The following is a 21,204-nucleotide window of genomic DNA, read 5'->3' as shown; positions in this document are numbered from 1 at the left end:
GAAGTTCATATTCACTGTCGTATTAATAAGATATTCTCTGTCTCTGCTTCTTAAAAGTCGAATACAAATGTTGAATTTTTGTAAAATGCCTTTTAGCATCTATCAAGGAAATAATATGATAGCCTATGGAAAAGCCTTTTACTTACTGTTGTGATGAAATTTCTTACTACTGTATCTTTCTTATATTCACCCATGCATTCCTACGTGGTCAAGGCAAATTATTATTTTTTTGCATGTTATTTTTTTAATGTTATAATGTTATAATGATTTCTTCTTGCTTTCATTTTCGTTAAGATCTTTACATTTATATTGATAAGTAGGGTCTATCTGTAGTTTTCTTTCTTTTGTGAAGTTCCTAAGTTATCTGTCTATATCAAGATAATGCTATTCCCTTAAAATAAAGAGGAAAATGTGCCCTCTTTCTCTGTGTTCTGAAATGGCATAAAACACGTGAAATTTGTAAAGGATTTACTAAAAATATTGTCCAAGCCCAGAACCTTTGCTGAGGTCATAATTTAAAAACTTCTCATTTTTCTCATCTTGATTATTGATGTATACAGGTTTTTCTACCTTTTCTGAGAAACTTTTGTAAATTTGTATTTTTCTACAAACTTGTCAATTTTAATGACATTTTTAAGGTTATTACCATAACTATATACAATTCTTTTATTTAAACTTTTTCATCTGTGTGTTTTTTATACCAATTTTCTCATTCCTTCTTCCGTATATTTGTGGGTTTGTATTTTACTTGTTCTCTTTCATTTATATTTGGATTCTATTTTCAAACCCATTCTCCCTCTGGGACCCCTCTCTCCCTTCTCCAGGCTCTAGTAGGGTTCTAGTAGGGTTCTCATGCCATTTGTCCCTTCTCCCTCTTGCCCAGGCACCCAGTGCTCCTGGGCAGAATTTATTTGCTCTGAGTCTCTCAACTGCGGAGTCTGACAGGCACCTGACAATATCCATAGTGAGAAGTTTTTCTTTTCTTACAAAACCTTTTTGACTCAAGCCCATCCCTCAAGGTGCTGTCTGGTAACTGCTTAATTCATCCAATGAAGGCAGGGAGAGGAAATGAAAGAGCACACCATTGTAGTGGGATTTGGAAGCCCTGAGATAAAGCCTGAATTGGATCTATCCCCAACTAGCTGTCTGATCCGATCCTCAGACCTTAGTTTCTCTAGCTATAAAATAAGGTATTTGAATTTCAAGATTTCCGGCCTATTCACTTTGAGCATTCTATGATTATCTATTATCCAGTTACCCAAATAAAATATTTGTGGTTGAGACTAGATTAATATGTTATTCTGTCTATATAATAGTTTCATTTTCACAGCTATTTTAGGGATTTTTAATCCAAAGCAGTGAAGAGCATGAGATTTTCTAGCATTCTTAAAAACTATTCAGCAAAGAGTTCATTATAAAATTCATTGGGTCCTTCAGGATCAAATCTATTCTGTTTTATCTTCCTAACAAAGTAACCAACAGAAACTTGAATGATTGTTGCAAAAACTAAAGTCATGGCAAGAAATGGAAATCACCAAATTTCCAAGTAAAGTAGTATGATAACATGTAATAACACTAAAGGTAATAGCACAGTTCCAGCCTTATGTATTCATTTAATGTCATGGTTATAATATCTCCCAATGGAGACCTTGAGTTTCTTAATTCTGTTTTTAAGCCCTTGTCCTAGACAACAGCACTATTTTGAGGTAACATGTAAAATTGTAATTCTAGTTGGAAACACACCTATCTTCTAGGAACAATATTGCCTTCTAAGACATGCCTCCACTCTAGCTCCATACATGTAGTTCCTGCTATGAACCTATCTCTGCAGCAACAGTTCACTGATTGGCCCAGAAAGGAGCACATTACCAAATCAAAACCAATGAATTTCTTCTCTTGATATTTGGACTTGGGACCAAGAGAGTAAGGGGACTTTCCTTACTGCTAAACTTACTGAACAAGTAAGCAGTGAAGATCATGAGCAACCAGAGACCAAGAGTTCTGTCACATAGAGATTGGCTCATAGTAAGACAGAAAAAAGGAACCCATAAGCAGAGAGAAATGGGGGTAGCCAGACAAAGCAATGGGACAAAGATCCATAGAGGAAGACATCTGAGAGAGATCTGCAAACTACAAGGCTGCAAGAGAGGCATCACTCTTAGACCAATGAAGATGACTGGCACATTGCCATAGATTCCAGAGCAACACAGCCTACATTAATATGGTTAATGAGACTTAACCAAGAACAGTTGCTATTAGAACCTTGGAGCTTTTTACATTGGGTACCAGTGCTCAGACTGAAGAAAGTGATCATTCAAACATGGATCCATATAGAACACAGAAGGGTGTGGTGACAGTGAACAGAGCAAAGTCAAGATGCGGAAAGAAGGAATGAACAGAGACCCATGCTATCCTAAGCTAATGGTTTACAGTAATTTCTTCATGCAGGACATCTGGTGAATACTTGGAGAGGACTGAACTGCTTTTATATCATTTTATGTTAGCATTAAAATGAACTCAATGCAAGTTTTATTTCATAGGGTAGGGTTAGTTATTCATAATCAATCACTTTTATGATCTTTACAAAAAGACATAAATGAGTTAACCCAATAAGGTATTAGTTATAGAGATCTGAACCTGAAAGATACCAAATGGCAATTCCAAACACATTCTGATGTCCAGGGTATGAAGAGCAAATAAACAGCCTTCTTACAAATAGCCATCTTATAAGGGGTGGCTCAATCCTACCAAGATGTGCTCTGTTATCATCCAGGTCCTCATCCACTGGCCTTACTGACTCAGTAACTGCTCTCATCACTTATGTATTTCTAACTCCTTGCCCTGCCTCCTCCTCCTGGAGCAACTTTCTTTCTATCTCCTACTATCCCACCTGATGAAATTTTATATATTTTCTAGATCCTACTCAAAATATCATCACTGTGACGCTTTCTTTGCACCCCCTGCAGCCTGAGTAGCTCTGAATCTTGTAGTCAGGTGTGTCTGTCAGAGTTACAGCATTGTCTCAATTACATGCTTACATGTCTGTCTTTCCCGGCTATGTTGTATTCAATCTCTTGAATACTTCTTGAATCTCACTTGCTGCCTATACTACAGGGTTATTAAATGAATAATTACTGTGTGTCATAACAATGGTTATAGTTTTTGAATTTGTGACAAAATAGACTTTTCTGTAATTTTATATAGACATGGCAATATCCCTGTATGTTCATTCTTGTGAGTCTGCTATCCATGTGATATATTCCTCTGCTCACAACTTAAAAAAAAAAATAGCAAAACTAACATTAGTGTGTTCCTCTCTGCACAAAGTTACCTGTATCATACCCACACTCAAGGAGATCTGAAAAGGGAGCAAAGAGTTTGATATTTTATCTAACTCAGCTTTGTCCTTCTAAGAATCAGTTATGAAATTATGAAAGGCAATGTTTAATAAGACAAAAATATGGCAGTTTTGCTAAATGGCATAGATTTCTGGTCATACCCAGCTTCAGTTTCTTGGCCAGTGCATCAATTTGAATGGTAGGATCAGATCCCATGGACAGGAAACATATCAAAGGTGTCCGTGTATCACTTTCTTCCCAAGTTTTCTCCAGATTTAAGATAACCGGTTCAGTGTACTTCTCTTCCAAAGAATCTGCAATATACTTTCTTGCTTGAAAAACAGTACGGTCTGGGCACCAAGACCTAGAGATGAATACAAGTTAGAGGGGAAAAATTTTTTTTTTTAAATCACATCAGTGGTAGGGTGCCTCGGTAGCTCAGTCCATTAAGCATCTGACTCTTGATATTAGCCAAAGTCATGAGCTCAAGGTCACGAGGTCAAGTCCCACATCAGGCTCCAAGCTGAGTGTGGAGCCTGCTTGAGATTCTCTCTATCCCTCTTCCTCTGCCCCTCCCCCACCTCGCTCACATGCACATGCTCTCCACCTCTCTCTCCAAACATAAATATTTAAAATATTTTTAAAAATCACATCATTAATTATCCCTAGTCCCTGAAGCTACCAACTTCAAGTAAGCAATTCCTCATTCAGACTAACACACAGGAGAGCATGCTCATTCTCTGATATTTATCATGTGCCTACCACCCATCAGGCCCCACTTCAAGTGTGGGGACTTAGCAGGGACACAGGGGAGATGTTCCTCTGCCAGCTCCTGAACATGATGCGGGGGCCATCCTGCTGCACATTCTGAAGCTCTGCAGTGTTCAGGGGAGACTTAAATATATACAGCAACCTATCAAATAAATATCATTTGATATTTTATATTTTAGATCATAGACAAGCTCTACAGATTATTTGCTAATAGATTGCACTCTTCATTTGACATGGAGTCAATTGTTAAATGATGGGTAAAAGAGACATCTATTAAAAAAAAAACACAAAACAAAAACAACAAACAAGTAGCTCCTTCCTCCTCTGCACATCATAAGGTCACCACTGCTGACCACTCTGATTACCCTCAAAAAGCAGACAACATCGAGGAAACAACTTGTTCAAAGAAATGCAAGCTCAAGTGTATAATGTTAGGAAGACAAAGACTACTCCAAAATAATCCTACATCTTTTTGTTGTCCTTTTGGTGGTCCCATCTACCTCCCATTCCACCCTCCTACCTTGGCCATCAATCACTCTCTCACACACACATATATACACACACACACACACCCCTCCCTTCCAGTATGGAAGCCTTCTTTGAGCTACTGGATATTTAGAAAATATGAACAGTGAGAAGGAAGAGAAAGAAAAGAAAAGAAAGAATTTTCTTCCTTATCATCAATTTTGAAATTTCTTTCCATTTTTAATAGCCAAAACAGCATTTATACATTTAAATAGGCAGGTCTTGACTTTTTTTCCTCAGGAAAAATGGAATTTCAGCTTATAGACTAATTGCCTTGCAACTCTGTGAGGTACATTTTTTTTTTTAGGAAGTAAATTCAACAATAAATGATCCACTCAATGGTAAATGATGAACAAAGGGAATAACAAAGGCATATTTTTCATGTTTTTTGCTAAAAGCCCCATCATTAATACATTCCCTGCCACCATCACCATTTTATTTGCTTGTCAAGGAACTAGGAATTGCCATCTCAAATGGCAATTTGGAAGTGCACACATTTATAATAACCACTGGGACACACTGAAGTAAACTTACAGAGGTAAGATCTGTAATTTGACAAGATGACGAGTGATGTTTCTAGATCTGATAATACCTATTCTCACCTGATAAGTAAAAGTTTGCGGCAGGTATCGAGTGAATCATTATATCCATCAGGGATAATTTCTTCCTCTGGAGCATCTTTATCAAACCAGTTTTTCCATCCTTTCTCATTACGAGATATCTAAAATAAATAAGCCAATTAGCAAGCCATAAGAATAGATGCAGTTGGAATATATTGGAGAGAATTCTGAATAACCTTAGAGGGTCATTCTTTATAGGCAGGTAGTTTTTCAAACATAACCACACAGTTTACTTTTTTTTTTTTTTCAGAATCAGTGACTCAAGGAACGTGGGTATTACTATTCCCTTTCCATTTTCCATTGCTTTTCTACATTATTCACTGAAATTATGACTGTGTGTCAATTACACCAACTGATTGGACAGGAAAAAAACACAGACCAGGATTTTACAGCCTGCCAATATATTATTGGCATTTTGGGACAGATTATATTAGGGGAGCAGTCCCGCACACTGTGGGATTGTTAGCAGCATCTCTGGCCTCTACTAGATGCCAACAGTACCCTTGTCCCTAATTCATGACAATGAAAAACAGCTCTAGATATTCTCAAATGCTCTCCGGGGGGTGGGGGGGGGGTGGAATAAAGTCATTCTTGGTTGAGAACCACTGATACTGACCATTCTGATAACCGAATCTCTAAATGTTGACCTCTACTTAAAATAGTGATAGATGACAAAGTCTAAACTTTTATTTTCTCAGTGATTCCTTGCCTCGAGACCTTACATCTAAGAATAGAAGAAGTTTCTGCAAGAGCTGGTCTCAAATACCTATTCTTTCAGAAGCATGGCAAGAAACTCCAGTTTTCAGAAGCATTAAAAGGCACTCCCTGAAGCCCCAGTACTGACAAAACCAATTACAAAAACAATAGATTGATGAGTCTGATGCTGCCACTGAGCAACAAGCAGGCTGGATCATTTAGACAGTGTTTGTAAGCACGTTTTCAAAGCCGGGGTCAGCACTAAAAGCAAATAGCAAATACGAATAGAGCAGGTACTATGTGCCAGACCCAAGAATTGTATTTTTACCCAGATTATCCTCGTTTTTCACGGAGGCACAGAGAGGTTGAATAACTGCCCAAAGTCCACGCCATGCAAACAATTCTTCATGCGGGATGCAGGCTGGGTGCAAATGAAGAGCAAGACAATTGCTCAGTAACTAGGTTACAGTTTCTTCCCCAGGCACTCAAAGGAGGAGGAGGATTTCTGAAACATTTTACGCCTGCCTGCCATCTTTCTCCTGAAGATTGCAGTGGCTTCCCCAAGTTGGCTGCTCCCAAAGAATCTGCCGGGGACACTTGGAGCTCCACTCCTACTGCAGGGGCACCTGCACACTGCCCACACCGCCCCCTGCAGGCCTCCTCTGCCTGCTGACGGGCCTTGCACCTGCTCATCTGAACTCTTCTCTATAGAGCCTCCAGGGTGAATCGCATCTGCAAGGAGCAACAGGATAATCCTCCAGCCTCTGGCTGTCCGCCTCCACTTTCCCCAGGCACTAAACAGTTCAGCCTGAGATGCCAAAGCAGGCAGCTGCTGTTGGAGGCTATTTTTTGCTTCAGTTCCTGACACCCATTTAGCTGGGAGACGGATCCCCTTCTCTTTCTGCCCTTTACCCCCATAGAGACGCCAAACTGATGGCCACGGGATGGCAGGCCCCATGAACTTGTGCAACTTTCCTGAGAATGACCACTCCCCTCACTTCTGGCCCATCCCATGGTGAGTTGGAGAGATAAGGGAAAGAGCATAAGGTCAGACACCAGCTTCGCCATTTAGTGGCTCCGCAGCCTTGGGCAAGTCCTGAACCTCTCTGAATCTCCGTTTTCTCACCCATAAAGTGAGGTCAATACTATTTCCCTTGCACAAAGTTGTTGCAAAGTATTTATCCTATTGTTAAGCAGTAGTAGTTACAAGATTCTACACCATGGGGAAATAAGTTCTAATTAACAGAGGCAAACCATAATGGGTATCCCAATATCGATATAACCCGTCAGCAGAGGGCACAGGTGTTGAGTGCTTTTTCCCAGTGGTGCTCCTGAGGTGTCCTTTATCAGTCTCCTGCCAGACTCCGACCACCTTATTTCTTCCCAAAGTATTTGTCTGTGCCTAATTGCCCACCGCAGATGGAAGCCAGGGACCCTGACCCAGCCATGGCTGAAAAGGTAAAGAATCTCCATAATGTTTCAGAAATGCCACTAAACAGACATACCTGGTATATGCTGGGCTGGGGGGAGGGGGTGTGTGTGTGCAGAGGGGAGGGAATCACGTGATGATTCAGCATGAGGTCTCTGCCAACTTGTAGTCAACGCATAGCCCCAGTTATCCATCACCAGCAACGCCAACAAAGATGACTTTAAGCAACTGTCATTGCATCAGTGACAGGCGGGTATCGCCAACTAACCTCAGAAAGAATTATCTTTATGCTGAGTTGCACAATTGTTTTCCAGTGAGAACCGAATCAACAACGAAGCCACAGTAACACATTTACACTTTCAAACTAGAAAAGCAACAGGTGAATCGGGACCTGTTTTACCATTATCCTTCACCATTTTATATTTCCACCATGAAAACGATTGTTTTAAAAAGGACCCCAACCTCTTTATTTGTTTCAAATTTCAGTTTGCACAATTTATTTAATCAGAAGCAGCAGTAAAAATGTAAAAACATAGTCTATAACAAAATAGTCTAAAATAAAAGGGTCCACTGGTTCTGACAGCTTGAGTTAAGCAGACTCATAAATGACCCAGCCCACGATACAGGAGGAAAAGGCAGTCACCTGCACCTATGACAAGGCTCCTTCTGATATTCCACATCTAAAATCGCCCACAGAAGCTTAATGCCTTAAAGCTACACTGTTGCATTGAGCCTTTTGCGTACAGGAATTGACACCAGGGGGCCCCAATTTAAATGGCCCCAGAGCCACTTGGGTGGCTCAGTCGGTTAAGCATCTGACTCTTGGCTTCCGCTCAAGTCATGATCTCAGGATCGTGAGATCAAGCTCCAAGTCGGGCTCTTTGCTCAGTGCAGAGTCAGCTTGAGATTCTCTCCCTCACTCTCTGTTCCTCCTGCTTGTGTGTGCTCTCTCTCTCAATTAAATGAACAATCCTTTAAAAAAAAATGGCCCCAGGTATGTTTGGGTTTCTAGATCTGTACCTTTATCCAGCCCTGTTACCTGGTTCATAATTTCTGCAAACTGTGGAAGTTTACTCAGCTCCACAAGATTCAGCCAGGTCATATCAAGGATCCAGCGAAACGGCTTGGGAGGGCAGGCTTTCAGATCCAGAGCTGCTCCCCCTGGGGAAAGGTGTCAGCAGGAATCAGGTCAGTGTATGCTTCACTTTTAGACACATTTTCCAAATAACAGAAGTGAGGTAACCATATTACAGAGAAAATGGGGGAAATCATCACAACAGAAAATGTGGCTATCTTTTTTTGGTCCATTTCCTTCAAGTCTTAGTGTTTTACTTTCTGATTTACACCACCTTATAAAATACAGATGGCAACTCCTTGTCATTTCTCCCTGCACCTAATTTTTCTCAGGTGGCCGCAGCTGTTTGCATTTTTATAGTTTTTAAAAAAATAATCAATTTTGTGAAATTTACAATGTTGATGTCAATGAATAGTTTTAACTTTTCATGGGTGATTTTAAAAATCACCTCTTAGTCTTAACTCCTCCAGAAGTTTGATACTCAATACTATTTTTTACCAGGTCAAAAAGATGGAGAGGATTACAATACTTCTGTGGGTTTTTAAGGGAGTAACTCATGTTCAGATCATTAACTCAACATATATTTACTTAGCATTCTCTGTGTATCAGCATATTCCAGACATTGGGGATAAAGCAGAAAAAAAACCACACAAGGCCTCTGCTCTTAGAGAATCTAGCAGAGAGCATGAATTATAGCATTGGATCACATTTTGAAGCAAACCACAAATCAAATGAGCATACCCAATGGGGCAATCTTCCACTAAGATACATAATTATATTTACAGCTTCAAAATTCCTCTATTGCATGTCTTTAGTAACATGTTATTAGCTGTGTTGTTTAATTCAGATGTGTGCAAAACAGTGATTCTGAACTTTTAAATCCTATAATCCTCCTGAAGAACTCATTAAATGCCACCACTTCACGTATCAACCATTGGGCAAAAGAAGGAATGGAGGGGACTGCCCGCAGAGGCTGCTCTTCCTCTAGCACCTTCCTGAGAAAGTGAGTGAGCTGAAGTATTCTTTTCTCATAAATCCCTTTGTGCCACCTCTGGGTCAGTGGCTCTGAGCACCACAACACCTCTAGAACAGGTCAGCCTTCTCTGGACACCACACCCCCATCACCCGGGGAAAGAGAAAGCTGTCCTCTCACACCATTTCTGCTGGTACCCAGTTTACTGATGGAGAAGCAAGTGCTAGAGAGCATCACCTGCAGACTCAAGGGACTCTGTTCCTCTAACTTAGAGACAAATGCATTTTCTTCTTGATTCTTTCCAAAAGCAATGTTTTCATGTGACTTTAACTTTTAACATTTAGACATCAGGAGAAGACACCTAAACCACAACCCGTGTTTTCAAATATCTTGGTGCACCTCCACTAAGCCAAAACAATCACAGCCCATCTTACTCCCCAAGATATTCTGGCTCTGCCACTTGCCAGCTGCATAAACACGGACAAAGAACTCAATATCTTTCGGTCGCCTCTTCTGTCAAATGGGTGTAATAATCAAATCTACCAGATTAGTTGCTGTGAAGATTAAAAAATGTCATGTATGTAGAAAGCTCAGAGCAGTCTTGGGCCATAGTAAGAACTATGTAATCATTAGCTGTTATTTTGACATTAGTTCTCTGTTTTGGAAGGCTCAGGTCAAATCCAGCCTGGAAGGCAAGAGCAGACCCCCTAAGGTGTCTTTTTGTCCACGGTTTCTGACAAAAGAAAGATGGTATCTTTCTAAAATAGAGGCAGGGAAAATTTAGTTATATCAACTATTCTATAACGTGGGATTGTCCCTGGTATCTGTTTCATTTTTCAAAGTATTCTCACATTCTCAGTTGAAGAAGGAAGTCAAAGACACCTTCTAAATACTGCAGAAAAGAAGTAGGAATTGACACAAAGGGACAGTCGTTCCTAGATCAAATATTTCTGCTATGATAAATAAGTCTTTCTTCTTCCCCTCTTAACTACTGAGTTAAAATGATAAAAAAAAGTCAAAGTCTAAGGGCTGTATTTGTTAACTTTGTAAAAAACTTTGAAAACAAAATCATGTATCCTTTTCATAAAAATAATTTGGTTAAAATATAAGCCAGCTCAAAACTAATACAAACTGTACAATAAACCAATTTTGTTTGTTTTTCAAAAAATAAACCTCTTTTACTGCTGAGCTGATTGTACTTCTGTCAACAACCTATCATACAATCCCAAATTAATCTTTTTAAAGCACTGCTCTGTTCATGGTACTTCCCTGCTCGTAAAACATTCGATGGCTTCCTATTGCCAACTGAATTAAATTCAAACTCTTCTCACTGGCTCTCCTGGCTCTCCTGGCCTTGTGCAATCTGGCTCTCTCTGACTCTATGGCTTTATGAAGCAAGATCACAGACACACTCTCACCATGACCCAGATGTGCAGCCTTTTTAATTTTTCTGTGACCACTCCAATCCTCCTCACAAATTTCTTCCTCATTGTGTTCATCAGTCTCCTCTGGTTTACATCCTATCCCTCGAAGAATCCAGTCTCCATCAGGTAATGGCTCTGGTTTGGCTGGGTGGGCGAGGGGAGAGATGAGTGGACTGGGATTGGGTCGGGATGGGGAGGATGCCTCAGATCCGCATGCTGCCCTCCAGTCTCTGCCATGGGCTGGGATTCGTGTACTGTGTCCTCTGTGCTATGACAAATCCTGTCTGACCTACAGGGGCATTGGGCTGCTATCCACAGAACACTGGTCTTTTGTGCCCAGGAATAAAGTTCTGCTAGCCTGCAGCTTCTTGGTTTTGAACTGCAGGCCCTGGCTGTACACCAGCCCTCTCAACATATCCACACCACACTTGAGCTTGCCACACATCAGGCTTATCCCTCTAGCCATTCCCCTCCACCAATGCCAGGTGGGATGTGGCTCCGGGCAGAATGCAGGGACATCTCCCATCTGGATGTTTCTCAAGAGCCTTTCTGTATCCACCCAAGGTTCTGCCTCAGGAGATTGGGAAGCGACAGGATCTGGGTACCTGACCTCCTTCTACCTTCGATTCTCTTGTCCTTCCCACCACCCATTATGGCCCAAAGAGACAGGTTTCCTTCTTCTTTCTAAATCCTATCTGGGGGGCTGTGTTGGCAGATGGGACTCAGGAAGCAAAGCCAGCTCACGGATAAGGAAAGATCCAAAGTATACCCCTGATCAAACTTGTGTTCCACAGTTAGAAGGCTTTGCTATAATTGAGGCTCATTTTTCTCCTGCTTCTGCCTAGATCCCCACAGATGTCAGCATCCTTCCTCCCCATGGCCTAGTGCCCTGGACACTGAGGCTGTGGCCCCTGGTCCAAGGGAAAGCTTCAAGGTGGCTGAGGTAAGTCAAAGGAGCTTTCTGGGTTTGGTAAATTTGGGCTCACTTTATTTAAACGTCACAGAGGCCACAAACCTGTATGCCTGGACCCTCCAGAAAGCCTGCCCGCCTCTCCCAGCTGGTACTTATCACTTCCCCTCTGAGCCCCACAGCCTCTTGTACATGGAGGTAGTAGGGGATGGTCTCTGAGCTCATACAACTGGTCAGTGGCAGACCCTGGCTCATTTCCCTGTACCACACTGACTTATGTCTACGCTTGAAGACATCAACTTCTCCAGGTGCATTCAACCTGAGAAAAAATATGAACTGTATGACACAGTCCAGGTTCCTTTGAACTACAAGACATGAAAAGTCCAGAAATTTTAGACATTATGTAAGATCATTTGCAAAGCTTCTACAACAGTCATCTAACCTGAATCTGGGGAAGAAATGAACTAAAGTTGAGAAAGAAGATAATAGAGTAGTCAGTTATAGCTTCCTGCCTGTTTATTATAAATAGGAAACTGTAGGTACAAGTGTATCCTGTCGTATCCCCTTGTAGGATAAATTTAGAAATACTCTACCCTTTCTTTCTACATGTTATCTTTTATTCCCAGGGGTTTGGTTGTTATGCCCTATCTTTGCATCTGTCTGACTTCTTCTAAATTGTCTGGCATATCCTTTCTAACCACTGGATATCTCAAATTCAACATGTGCGCATAGTTCCCAGAGCTGTTCAAAAACATTCAATTTTCCCTTCTTCCATGCACATGGGAAAAGTATGTATCCCTGCTCTCTTTGAAGCTAGCTGTGGCTGTGTGTCTTGCTTTGGCTAATGAAAAATGAGTATTTAAGTGACACATGTCATTCATGGAGTAACTTTTAGATGCAGGCACCCAATTTGTCTTATCCTGTTCCTCTGCCATAGTAATTATAGAAGCAATTCCTAGATGACCATGACAGGCATGTTGGAGAGAATAAATGAGAATCTACCACCCTTGTTGTGTCAAGCCATCAAAAGTTCAGGATTGTTTTCATGGCCACGAAACCTGGCCTCTCCTTTATATTCCCATTATCTTTACCGGGCTAAGTATTACCCGTGGCTGGGAAGATTATAATAAATTCCCTTGAACCTCTTATCTGCAATCCTATGCAAGCCTGCCAGGGTCATCTTCCTAAAAGATGGTAAGAGATTCCAGAAGGACTACATCTCCACCTTATACAACTCCTTGTCTCTCACAAGATCAAGAAAATCCTTCCTCTAGGAATCAAGGCTCAAAATTTACATGCCCCCTTCATTCATTCCTTTTCTGATGCTGCTCTATTTCAGCGTGGAAGGTCTCCTTCACTTCTACCTCTCCCTCACGGTCCTTTTTAAATGCCACTTTCTTCTTTTGGGGGGTGGGGTAGCCAGAAAATGTCTTATTAAACTTTATACAAAGAGCGAAAAAACATAAGAAATACATCAGAACATTTTTCCCATGGATCAAATCATCTGAAAAATTCACGGCTTATCCGACAACAGTATATTTTCCAAGCAGCTCTTACTGGCCTCACCAACCACAAATCTCTCCTTCCTTTAGAACATTAAGACTTTGTTTTTAGCTCTCTTGTAGCATTTAGGGTTTTCTGCAATAATTTAAAAAATTATCTATATTCCCATTATGGGACTGCTTGCTGTGAAAACAATGTCTGGTTGATCCTTCTATCCCAACACTAGCAGGGTGGGCTTGCAGAGTATATGCTCAATGAATATTTGTTTGACTGAATTGAATGAAAATCTTCTTAATGATACTTTGAACCCGGAATGGAGATGAGCATTAAAGAGGATTAATTTCCAATATGAAATCCAAGGGTGGAAGGGAGGAGCAAGATGGCGGAGGAGTAGGGTCTCCAAATCACCTGTCTCCACCAAACTACCTAGAAAACCTTCCAATTATCCTGAAAATCTATGAATTCGGGCTGAGATTCAAAGAGAGACCAGCTGGAATGCTACAGTGAGAAGAGTTCGCGCTTCTATCAAGGTAGGAAGACGGGGAAAAAGAAGTAAAGAAACAAAGGCCTCCAAGGGGGAGGGGCCCCGCGAGGAGCCGGGCTGAGGCCGGGGCGAGTGTCCCCAGGACAGGAGAGCCCCGTCCCGGAGACGCAGGAGCTGCACCGACCTTCCCGGGCGGAAAGGGGCTCGCAGGGAGGTGGAGCAGGACCCAGGACGGCGAGGATGCCCTCGGGTTCCCGGGGACACTGACAGAGCAACTGCGCGCCCAGGAGAGTGCGCCGAGCTCCCTAAGGGCTGCAGCGCGCACGGCGGGACCCGGCGGGACCCGGAGCAGCTGAAGGGGCTCGGGGGCGGCTCCGCGGAGGGGGCTGCGGGGCCCCGGGAGCAGCTCGGAGGGGCTCGGGCAGAAGAAGAGGCTCCGTGCGGAGGGGGCTGCGCGGTTCCAGGAGCAGCTCGGAGGGGCTCGGGCGGCGGCTCCGCGGAGGGGGCTGCGCGGCCCGGGAACGCGAATCCAACAGCGCAGGCTCCGGAGCACAGGGCGCCGGGACACAGCCCAGGATCCAGCCTCCCCCGGGACAGGCAGAGGCCGGGAGGGCCCAGGACAGCAAGGACGCTCCTGCCCCAGCTGAGCAGATCAGCGGCCCCGCCCCGAAGCCTCCAGGCCCTGCAGACGGAGTTCCTGCCGGAGCTGAATCCAGGTTTCCAGAGCTGCCCCGCCACTGGGGCTGTTCCTCCTGCGGCCTCACGGGGTAAACAACCCCCACCGAGCCCTGCACCAGGCAGGGGCACAGCAGCTCCCCCAACTGCTAACACCTGAAAATCAGCACAACAGGCCCCTCCCCCAGAACACCAGCTAGACTGACAACTTCCAGGAGAAGCCAAGGGACTTAAAGAACACAGAATCAGAAGATACTCCCCGGTGGTTCTTTTTTTGTTTGTTTGTTTTTGTTTTTGCTTTTGTTTTTGTTTTTGTTTTGTTTTGCTTTTTGATTTGTTTCCTTCCCCCACCCCCTTTTTTTCTCCTTTCTTTTTCTTTCTCTTTTTCTTCTTTTTTTTTTTTTTTTTTTCGTTTTTTTTTCTTTTTCTTCCCTTTTTTTTTCTCTTTCTCTTTTCTTTCCTTCTTTCTCTCCTCTCTTTTTCTCTTTTTCCCAATACAACTTGCTTTTGGCCACTCTGCACTGAGCAAAATGACTAGAAGGAAAACCTCACCTCAAAAGAAAGAATCAGAAACAGTCCTCTCTCCCACAGAGTTACAAAATCTGGATTACAATTCAATGTCAGAAAGCCAATTCAGAAGCACTATTATACAGCTACTGGTGGCTCTAGAAAAAAGTATAAAGGACTCAAGAGACTTCATGACTGCAGAATTTAGAGCTAATCAGGCAGAAATTAAAAACCAATTGAATGAGATGCAATCCAAACTAGAAGTCCTAACGACGAGGGTTAACGAGGTGGAAGAACGAGTGAGTGACCTAGAAGACAAGTTGACAGCAAAGAGGGAAACTGAGGAAAAAAGAGACAAACAATTAAAAGACCATGAAGATAGATTAAGGGAAATAAACGACAGCCTGAGGAAGAAAAACCTACGTTTAATTGGGGTTCCCGAGGGCGCCGAAAGGGACAGAGGGCCAGAATATGTATTTGAACAAATTCTAGCTGAAAACTTTCCTAATCTGGGAAGGGAAACAGGCATTCAGATCCAGGAAATAGAGAGATCCCCCCCTAAAATCAATAAAAACCGTTCAACACCTCGACATTTAATTGTGAAGCTTGCAAATTCCAAAGATAAGGAGAAGATCCTTAAAGCAGCAAGAGACAAGAAATCCCTGACTTTTATGGGGAGGAGTATTAGGGTAACAGCAGACCTCTCCACAGAGACCTGGCAGGCCAGAAAGGGCTGGCAGGATATATTCAGGGTCCTAAATGAGAAGAACATGCAACCAAGAATACTTTATCCAGCAAGGCTCTCATTCAAAATGGAAGGAGAGATAAAGAGCTTCCAAGACAGGCAGCAACTAAAAGAATATGTGACCTCCAAACCAGCTCTGCAAGAAATTTTAAGGGGGCCTCTTAAAATTCCCCTTTAAGAAGAAGTTCAGTGGAACAGTCCACAAAAACAAAGACTGAATAGATATCATGATGACACTAAACTCATATCTCTCAATAGTAACTCTGAATGTGAACGGGCTTAATGACCCCATCAAAAGGCGCAGGGTTTCAGACTGGATAAAAAAGCAGGACCCATCTATTTGCTGTCTACAAGAGACTCATTTTAGACAGAAGGACACCTACAGCCTGAAAATAAAAGGTTGGAGAACCATTTACCATTCGAATGGTCCTCAAAAGAAAGCAGGGGTAGCCATCCTTATATCAGATAAACTAAAATTTACCCCAAAGACTGTAGTGAGAGATGAAGAGGGACACTATATCATACTTAAAGGATCTATTCAACAAGAGGACTTAACAATCCTCAATATATATGCTCCGAATGTGGGAGCTGCCAAATATATAAATCAATTATTAACCAAAGTGAAGAAATACTTAGATAATAATACACTTATACTTGGTGACTTCAATCTAGCTCTTTCTATACTCGATAGGTCTTCTAAGCAAAACATCTCCAAAGAAACGAGAGCTTTAAATGATACACTGGACCAGATGGATTTCACAGATATCTACAGAACTTTACATCCAAACTCAACTGAATACACATTCTTCTCAAGCGCACATGGAACTTTCTCCAGAATAGACCACATATTGGGTCACAAATCGGGTCTGAACCGATACCAAAAGATTGGGATTGTCCCCTGCATATTCTCGGACCATAATGCCTTGAAATTAGAACTAAATCACAACAAGAAGTTTGGAAGGACCTCAAACACATGGAGGTTAAGGACCATCCTGCTAAAAGATAAAAGGGTCAACCAGGAAATTAAGGAAGAATTAAAAAGATTCATGGAAACTAATGAGAATGAAGATACAACCGTTCAAAATCTTTGGGATGCAGCGAAAGCTGTCCTAAGGGGGAAATACATCGCAATACAAGCATCCATTCAAAAACTGGAAAGAACTCAAATACAAAAGCTAACCTTACACATAAAGGAGCTAGAGAAAAAACAGCAAATAGATCCTACACCCAAGAGAAGAAGGGAGCTAATAAAGATTCGAGCAGAACTCAACGAAATCGAGACCAGAAGAACTGTGGAACAGATCAACAGAACCAGGAGTTGGTTCTTTGAAAGAATTAATAAGATAGATAAACCATTAGCCAGCCTTATTAAAAAGAAAAGAGAGAAGACTCAAATTAATAAAATCATGAATGAGAAAGGAGAGATCACTACCAACACCAAGGAAATACAAACGATTTTAAAAACATATTATGAACAGCTATACGCCAATAAATTAGGCAATCTAGAAGAAATGGACGCATTCCTGGAAAGCCACAAACTACCAAAACTGGAACAGGAAGAAATAGAAAACCTGAACAGGCCAATAACCAGGGAGGAAATTGAAGCAGTCATCAAAAACCTCCCAAGACACAAGAGTCCAGGGCCAGATGGCTTCCCAGGAGAATTTTATCAAACGTTTAAAGAAGAAATCATACCTATTCTCCTAAAGCTGTTTGGAAAGATAGAAAGAGATGGAGTACTTCCAAATTCGTTCTATGAAGCCAGCATCACCTTAATTCCAAAGCCAGACAAAGACCCCGCCAAAAAGGAGAATTACAGACCAATATCCCTGATGAACATGGATGCAAAAATTCTCAACAAGATACTGGCCAATAGGATCCAACAGTACATTAAGAAAATTATTCACCATGACCAAGTAGGATTTATCCCTGGGACACAAGGCTGGTTCAACACCCGTAAAACAATCAATGTGATTCATCATATCAGCAAGAGAAAAACCAAGAACCATATGATCCTCTCATTGGATGCAGAGAAAGCATTTGACAAAATACAGCATCCATTCCTGATCAAAACTCTTCAGAGTGTAGGGATAGAGGGAACATTCCTCGACATCTTAAAAGCCATCTATGAAAAGCCCACAGCAAATATCATTCTCAATGGGGAAGCACTGGGAGCCTTTCCCCTAAGATCAGGAACAAGACAGGGATGTCCACTCTCACCACTGCTATTCAACATAGTACTGGAAGTCCTAGCCTCAGCAATCAGACAACAAAAAGACATTAAAGGCATTCAAATTGGCAAAGAAGAAGTCAAACTCTCCCTCTTCGCCGATGACATGATACTCTACATAGAAAACCCAAAAGTCTCCACCCCAAGATTGCTAGAACTCATACAGCAATTCGGTAGCGTGGCAGGATACAAAATCAATGCCCAGAAGTCAGTGGCATTTCTATACACTAACAATGAGACTGAAGAAAGAGAAATTAAGGAGTCAATCCCATTTACAATTGCACCCAAAAGCATAAGATACCTAGGAATAAACCTCACCAAAGATGTAAAGGATCTATACCCTCAAAACTATAGAACACTTCTGAAAGAAATTGAGGAAGACACAAAGAGATGGAAAAATATTCCATGCTCATGGATTGGCAGAATTAATATTGTGAAAATGTCAATGTTACCCAGGGCAATATACACGTTTAATGCAATCCCTATCAAAATACCATGGACTTTCTTCAGAGAGTTAGAACAAATTATTTTAAGATTTGTGTGGAATCAGAAAAGACCCCGAATAGCCAGGGGAATTTTAAAAAAGAAAACCATATCTGGGGGCATCACAATGCCAGATTTCAGGTTGTACTACAAAGCTGTGGTCATCAAGACAGTGTGGTACTGGCACAAAAACAGACACATAGATCAGTGGAACAGAATAGAGAATCCAGAAGTGGACCCTGAACTTTATGGGCAACTAATATTCGATAAAGGAGGAAAGACTATCCATTGGAAGAAAGACAGTCTCTTCAATAAATGGTGCTGGGAAAATTGGACATCCACATGCAGAAGAATGAAACTAGACCACTCTCTTTCACCATACACAAAGATAAACTCAAAATGGATGAAAGATCTAAATGTGAGACAAGATTCCATCAAAATCCTAGAGAAGAACACAGGCAACACCCTTTTTGAACTCGGCCATAGTAACTTCTTGCAAGATACATCCACGAAGGCAAAAGAAACAAAAGCAAAAATGAACTATTGGGACTTCATCAAGATAAGAAGCTTTTGCACAGCAAAGGATACAGTCAACAAAACTCAAAGACAACCTACAGAATGGGAGAAGATATTTGCAAATGACATATCAGATAAAGGGCTAGTTTCCAAGATCTATAAAGAACTTATTAAACTCAACACCAAAGAAACAAACAATCCAATCATGAAATGGGCAAAAGACATGAACAGAAATCTCACAGAAGAAGACATAGACATGGCCAACATGCACATGAGAAAATGCTCTGCATCACTTGCCATCAGGGAAATACAAATCAAAACCACAATGAGATACCACCTCACACCAGTGAGAATGGGGAAAATTAACAAGGCAGGAAACAACAAATGTTGGAGAGGATGTGGAAAAAAGGGAACCCTCTTACACTGTTGGTGGGAATGTGAACTGGTGCAGCCACTGTGGAAAACTGTGTGGAGGTTCCTCAAACAGTTAAAAATATACCTGCCCTACGACCCAGCAATTGCACTGTTGGGGATTTACCCCAAAGATACAAATGCAATGAAACGCTGGGACACCTGCACCCCGATGTTTCTAGCAGCAATGGCCACGATAGCCAAACTGTGGAAGGAGCCTCGGTGTCCAACGAAAGATGAATGGATAAAGAAGATGTGGTTTATGTATACAATGGAATATTACTCAGCTATTAGAAATGACAAATACCCACCATTTGCTTCAACGTGGATGGAACTGGAGGGTATTATGCTGAGTGAAGTAAGTCAGTCGGAGAAGGACAAACATTATATGTTCTCATTCATTTGGGGAATATAAATAATAGTGAAAGGGAAAATAAGGGAAGGGAGAAGAAATGTGTGGGAAATATCAGAAAGGGAGACAGAACATAAAGACTGCTAACTCTGGGAAACGAACTAGGGGTGGTAGAAGGGGAGGAGGGCGGGGGGTGGGAGTGAATGGGTGACGGGCACTGGGGGTTATTCTGTATGTTAGCAAATTGAACACCAATAAAAAAAAATAAATAAATAAAAAAAAAATAAAAAGACAAAAAAAAAAAAAAAAAAAAAAAAAAATCCAAGGGTGCCTTTTTCAGTCTTAAAAGTCATTATACTCCCTTGCTCAAGGAATTGATCTCTTGCAATAGATAGAAAGCTCATCACCAGCCTCACTGCTCTTCTCTTTGGCATTTGGGCTTCCCAACCACAGGCAACAATGATCAAACTTCAGGTAAGTTTGATAACTAAAACAAAAAACAAAAACAAAAACAAAAACACCACCACAGACCTGAGGAAAATCATTTCGAGCAACCAGAGCAAAGCAAATGGGAATCAGAAAAAAAAAAAAAAAAAAAAAAAAAAAGAGGTATAAAGAACTTGGCTCTCCCAAGAACAACATTCGCCCACTGTATTATAAAAATGGGTCTCCAGCACATCAAAGTGCTTATCAGAAGCGCTCTCCTTTACATACTGCATCCATACTCCAAGCCCTTTACCTTTAATGAGAGCCTGAAACTCTCTGTGTTTCACTGTTCCTCTCTGAAGATCAATCTTCAAGGTCATGAGGAGTACAAAGAGGAATTTGTGGTTTTCGTACAGGCCTCTGACAGAGTATGTAAAAACTTCGTATGTCAGATACTCAATAATATTTGTAATTCTCTTTTGAGGTAGTGGCGACTTCTCAGATCTGCAACACATTTTAAAAATTTGGGCAGTAAACAGCCATTTCTAAGACAGTAGGAATACAAACAAAAAAATTTGAGGTACTCTGCGCAGGGGTCGAGGGTGGGACACAATGGGGTAGGGATGGGAGGCCCCACCTGGCCATAGACTGGTCAAATAACTTCAAGAACTGGGCCAGCGAGGTCTGGTACATGATGTTGACCATGCTCATCTCTGTGATGAGGAAGTAGAGGATGCTTCCACGGGTGGCTGCAGGCCGGAACTCCTCCTGAGCTGTGTTAATTTTGATCTCAGTCTCTGCGGCCACGTGGAGCTTTTCACTCACTTCGGCTGCTGTCTGCTTGGTGGTTCTGAGAACCCCGATGAGAGATTCGTCATCTACCAAGGAACCTAAAAGTCAGACAGGAAAACGGGAGAACGCAAGATGGGGAAGCCACAGAGCAAGACGCATCACTTCTGAAATCATCCTGTTCATTTTCAGGGCCACTTCATCAAAGCCGGCAGGATAGAAGGGCGGATGTTAACACACTGAAAAGCTTCTGGCCCAACTGTCATCTGATGCCTGCATCCTTCTAAACATTCCTGCAGACAGGTTATCCCTGATGCTGCCT

General features: G+C 41.8%; 1 protein-coding gene across 1 annotated transcript in view; it reads right to left on the bottom strand.

The window, feature by feature from the left end:
- Nucleotides 1-21,204, bottom strand: part of DNAH8 (dynein axonemal heavy chain 8) — a 363,394-nt gene that overhangs the window by 73,415 nt on the left and 268,775 nt on the right. Inside the window, exons 78-82 of the mRNA XM_025418650.3 lie at nt 20,731-20,983; nt 20,407-20,597; nt 8,419-8,540; nt 5,237-5,355; nt 3,500-3,702 (exon numbers count right to left, since the gene is read on the bottom strand). Of these exons, the coding sequence (XP_025274435.3) occupies nt 3,500-3,702; nt 5,237-5,355; nt 8,419-8,540; nt 20,407-20,597; nt 20,731-20,983 (888 nt within the window). The remainder of the gene's footprint in view (nt 1-3,499; nt 3,703-5,236; nt 5,356-8,418; nt 8,541-20,406; nt 20,598-20,730; nt 20,984-21,204) is intronic.

This window comes from Canis lupus, chromosome 12, assembly GCF_003254725.2.
Source record: "Canis lupus dingo isolate Sandy chromosome 12, ASM325472v2, whole genome shotgun sequence".
Lineage (NCBI taxonomy): Eukaryota > Metazoa > Chordata > Mammalia > Carnivora > Canidae > Canis > Canis lupus.
The sequence above is the reverse complement of the archived record's forward strand: the minus strand, read 5'-3'. Positions and strand labels throughout refer to the sequence as shown.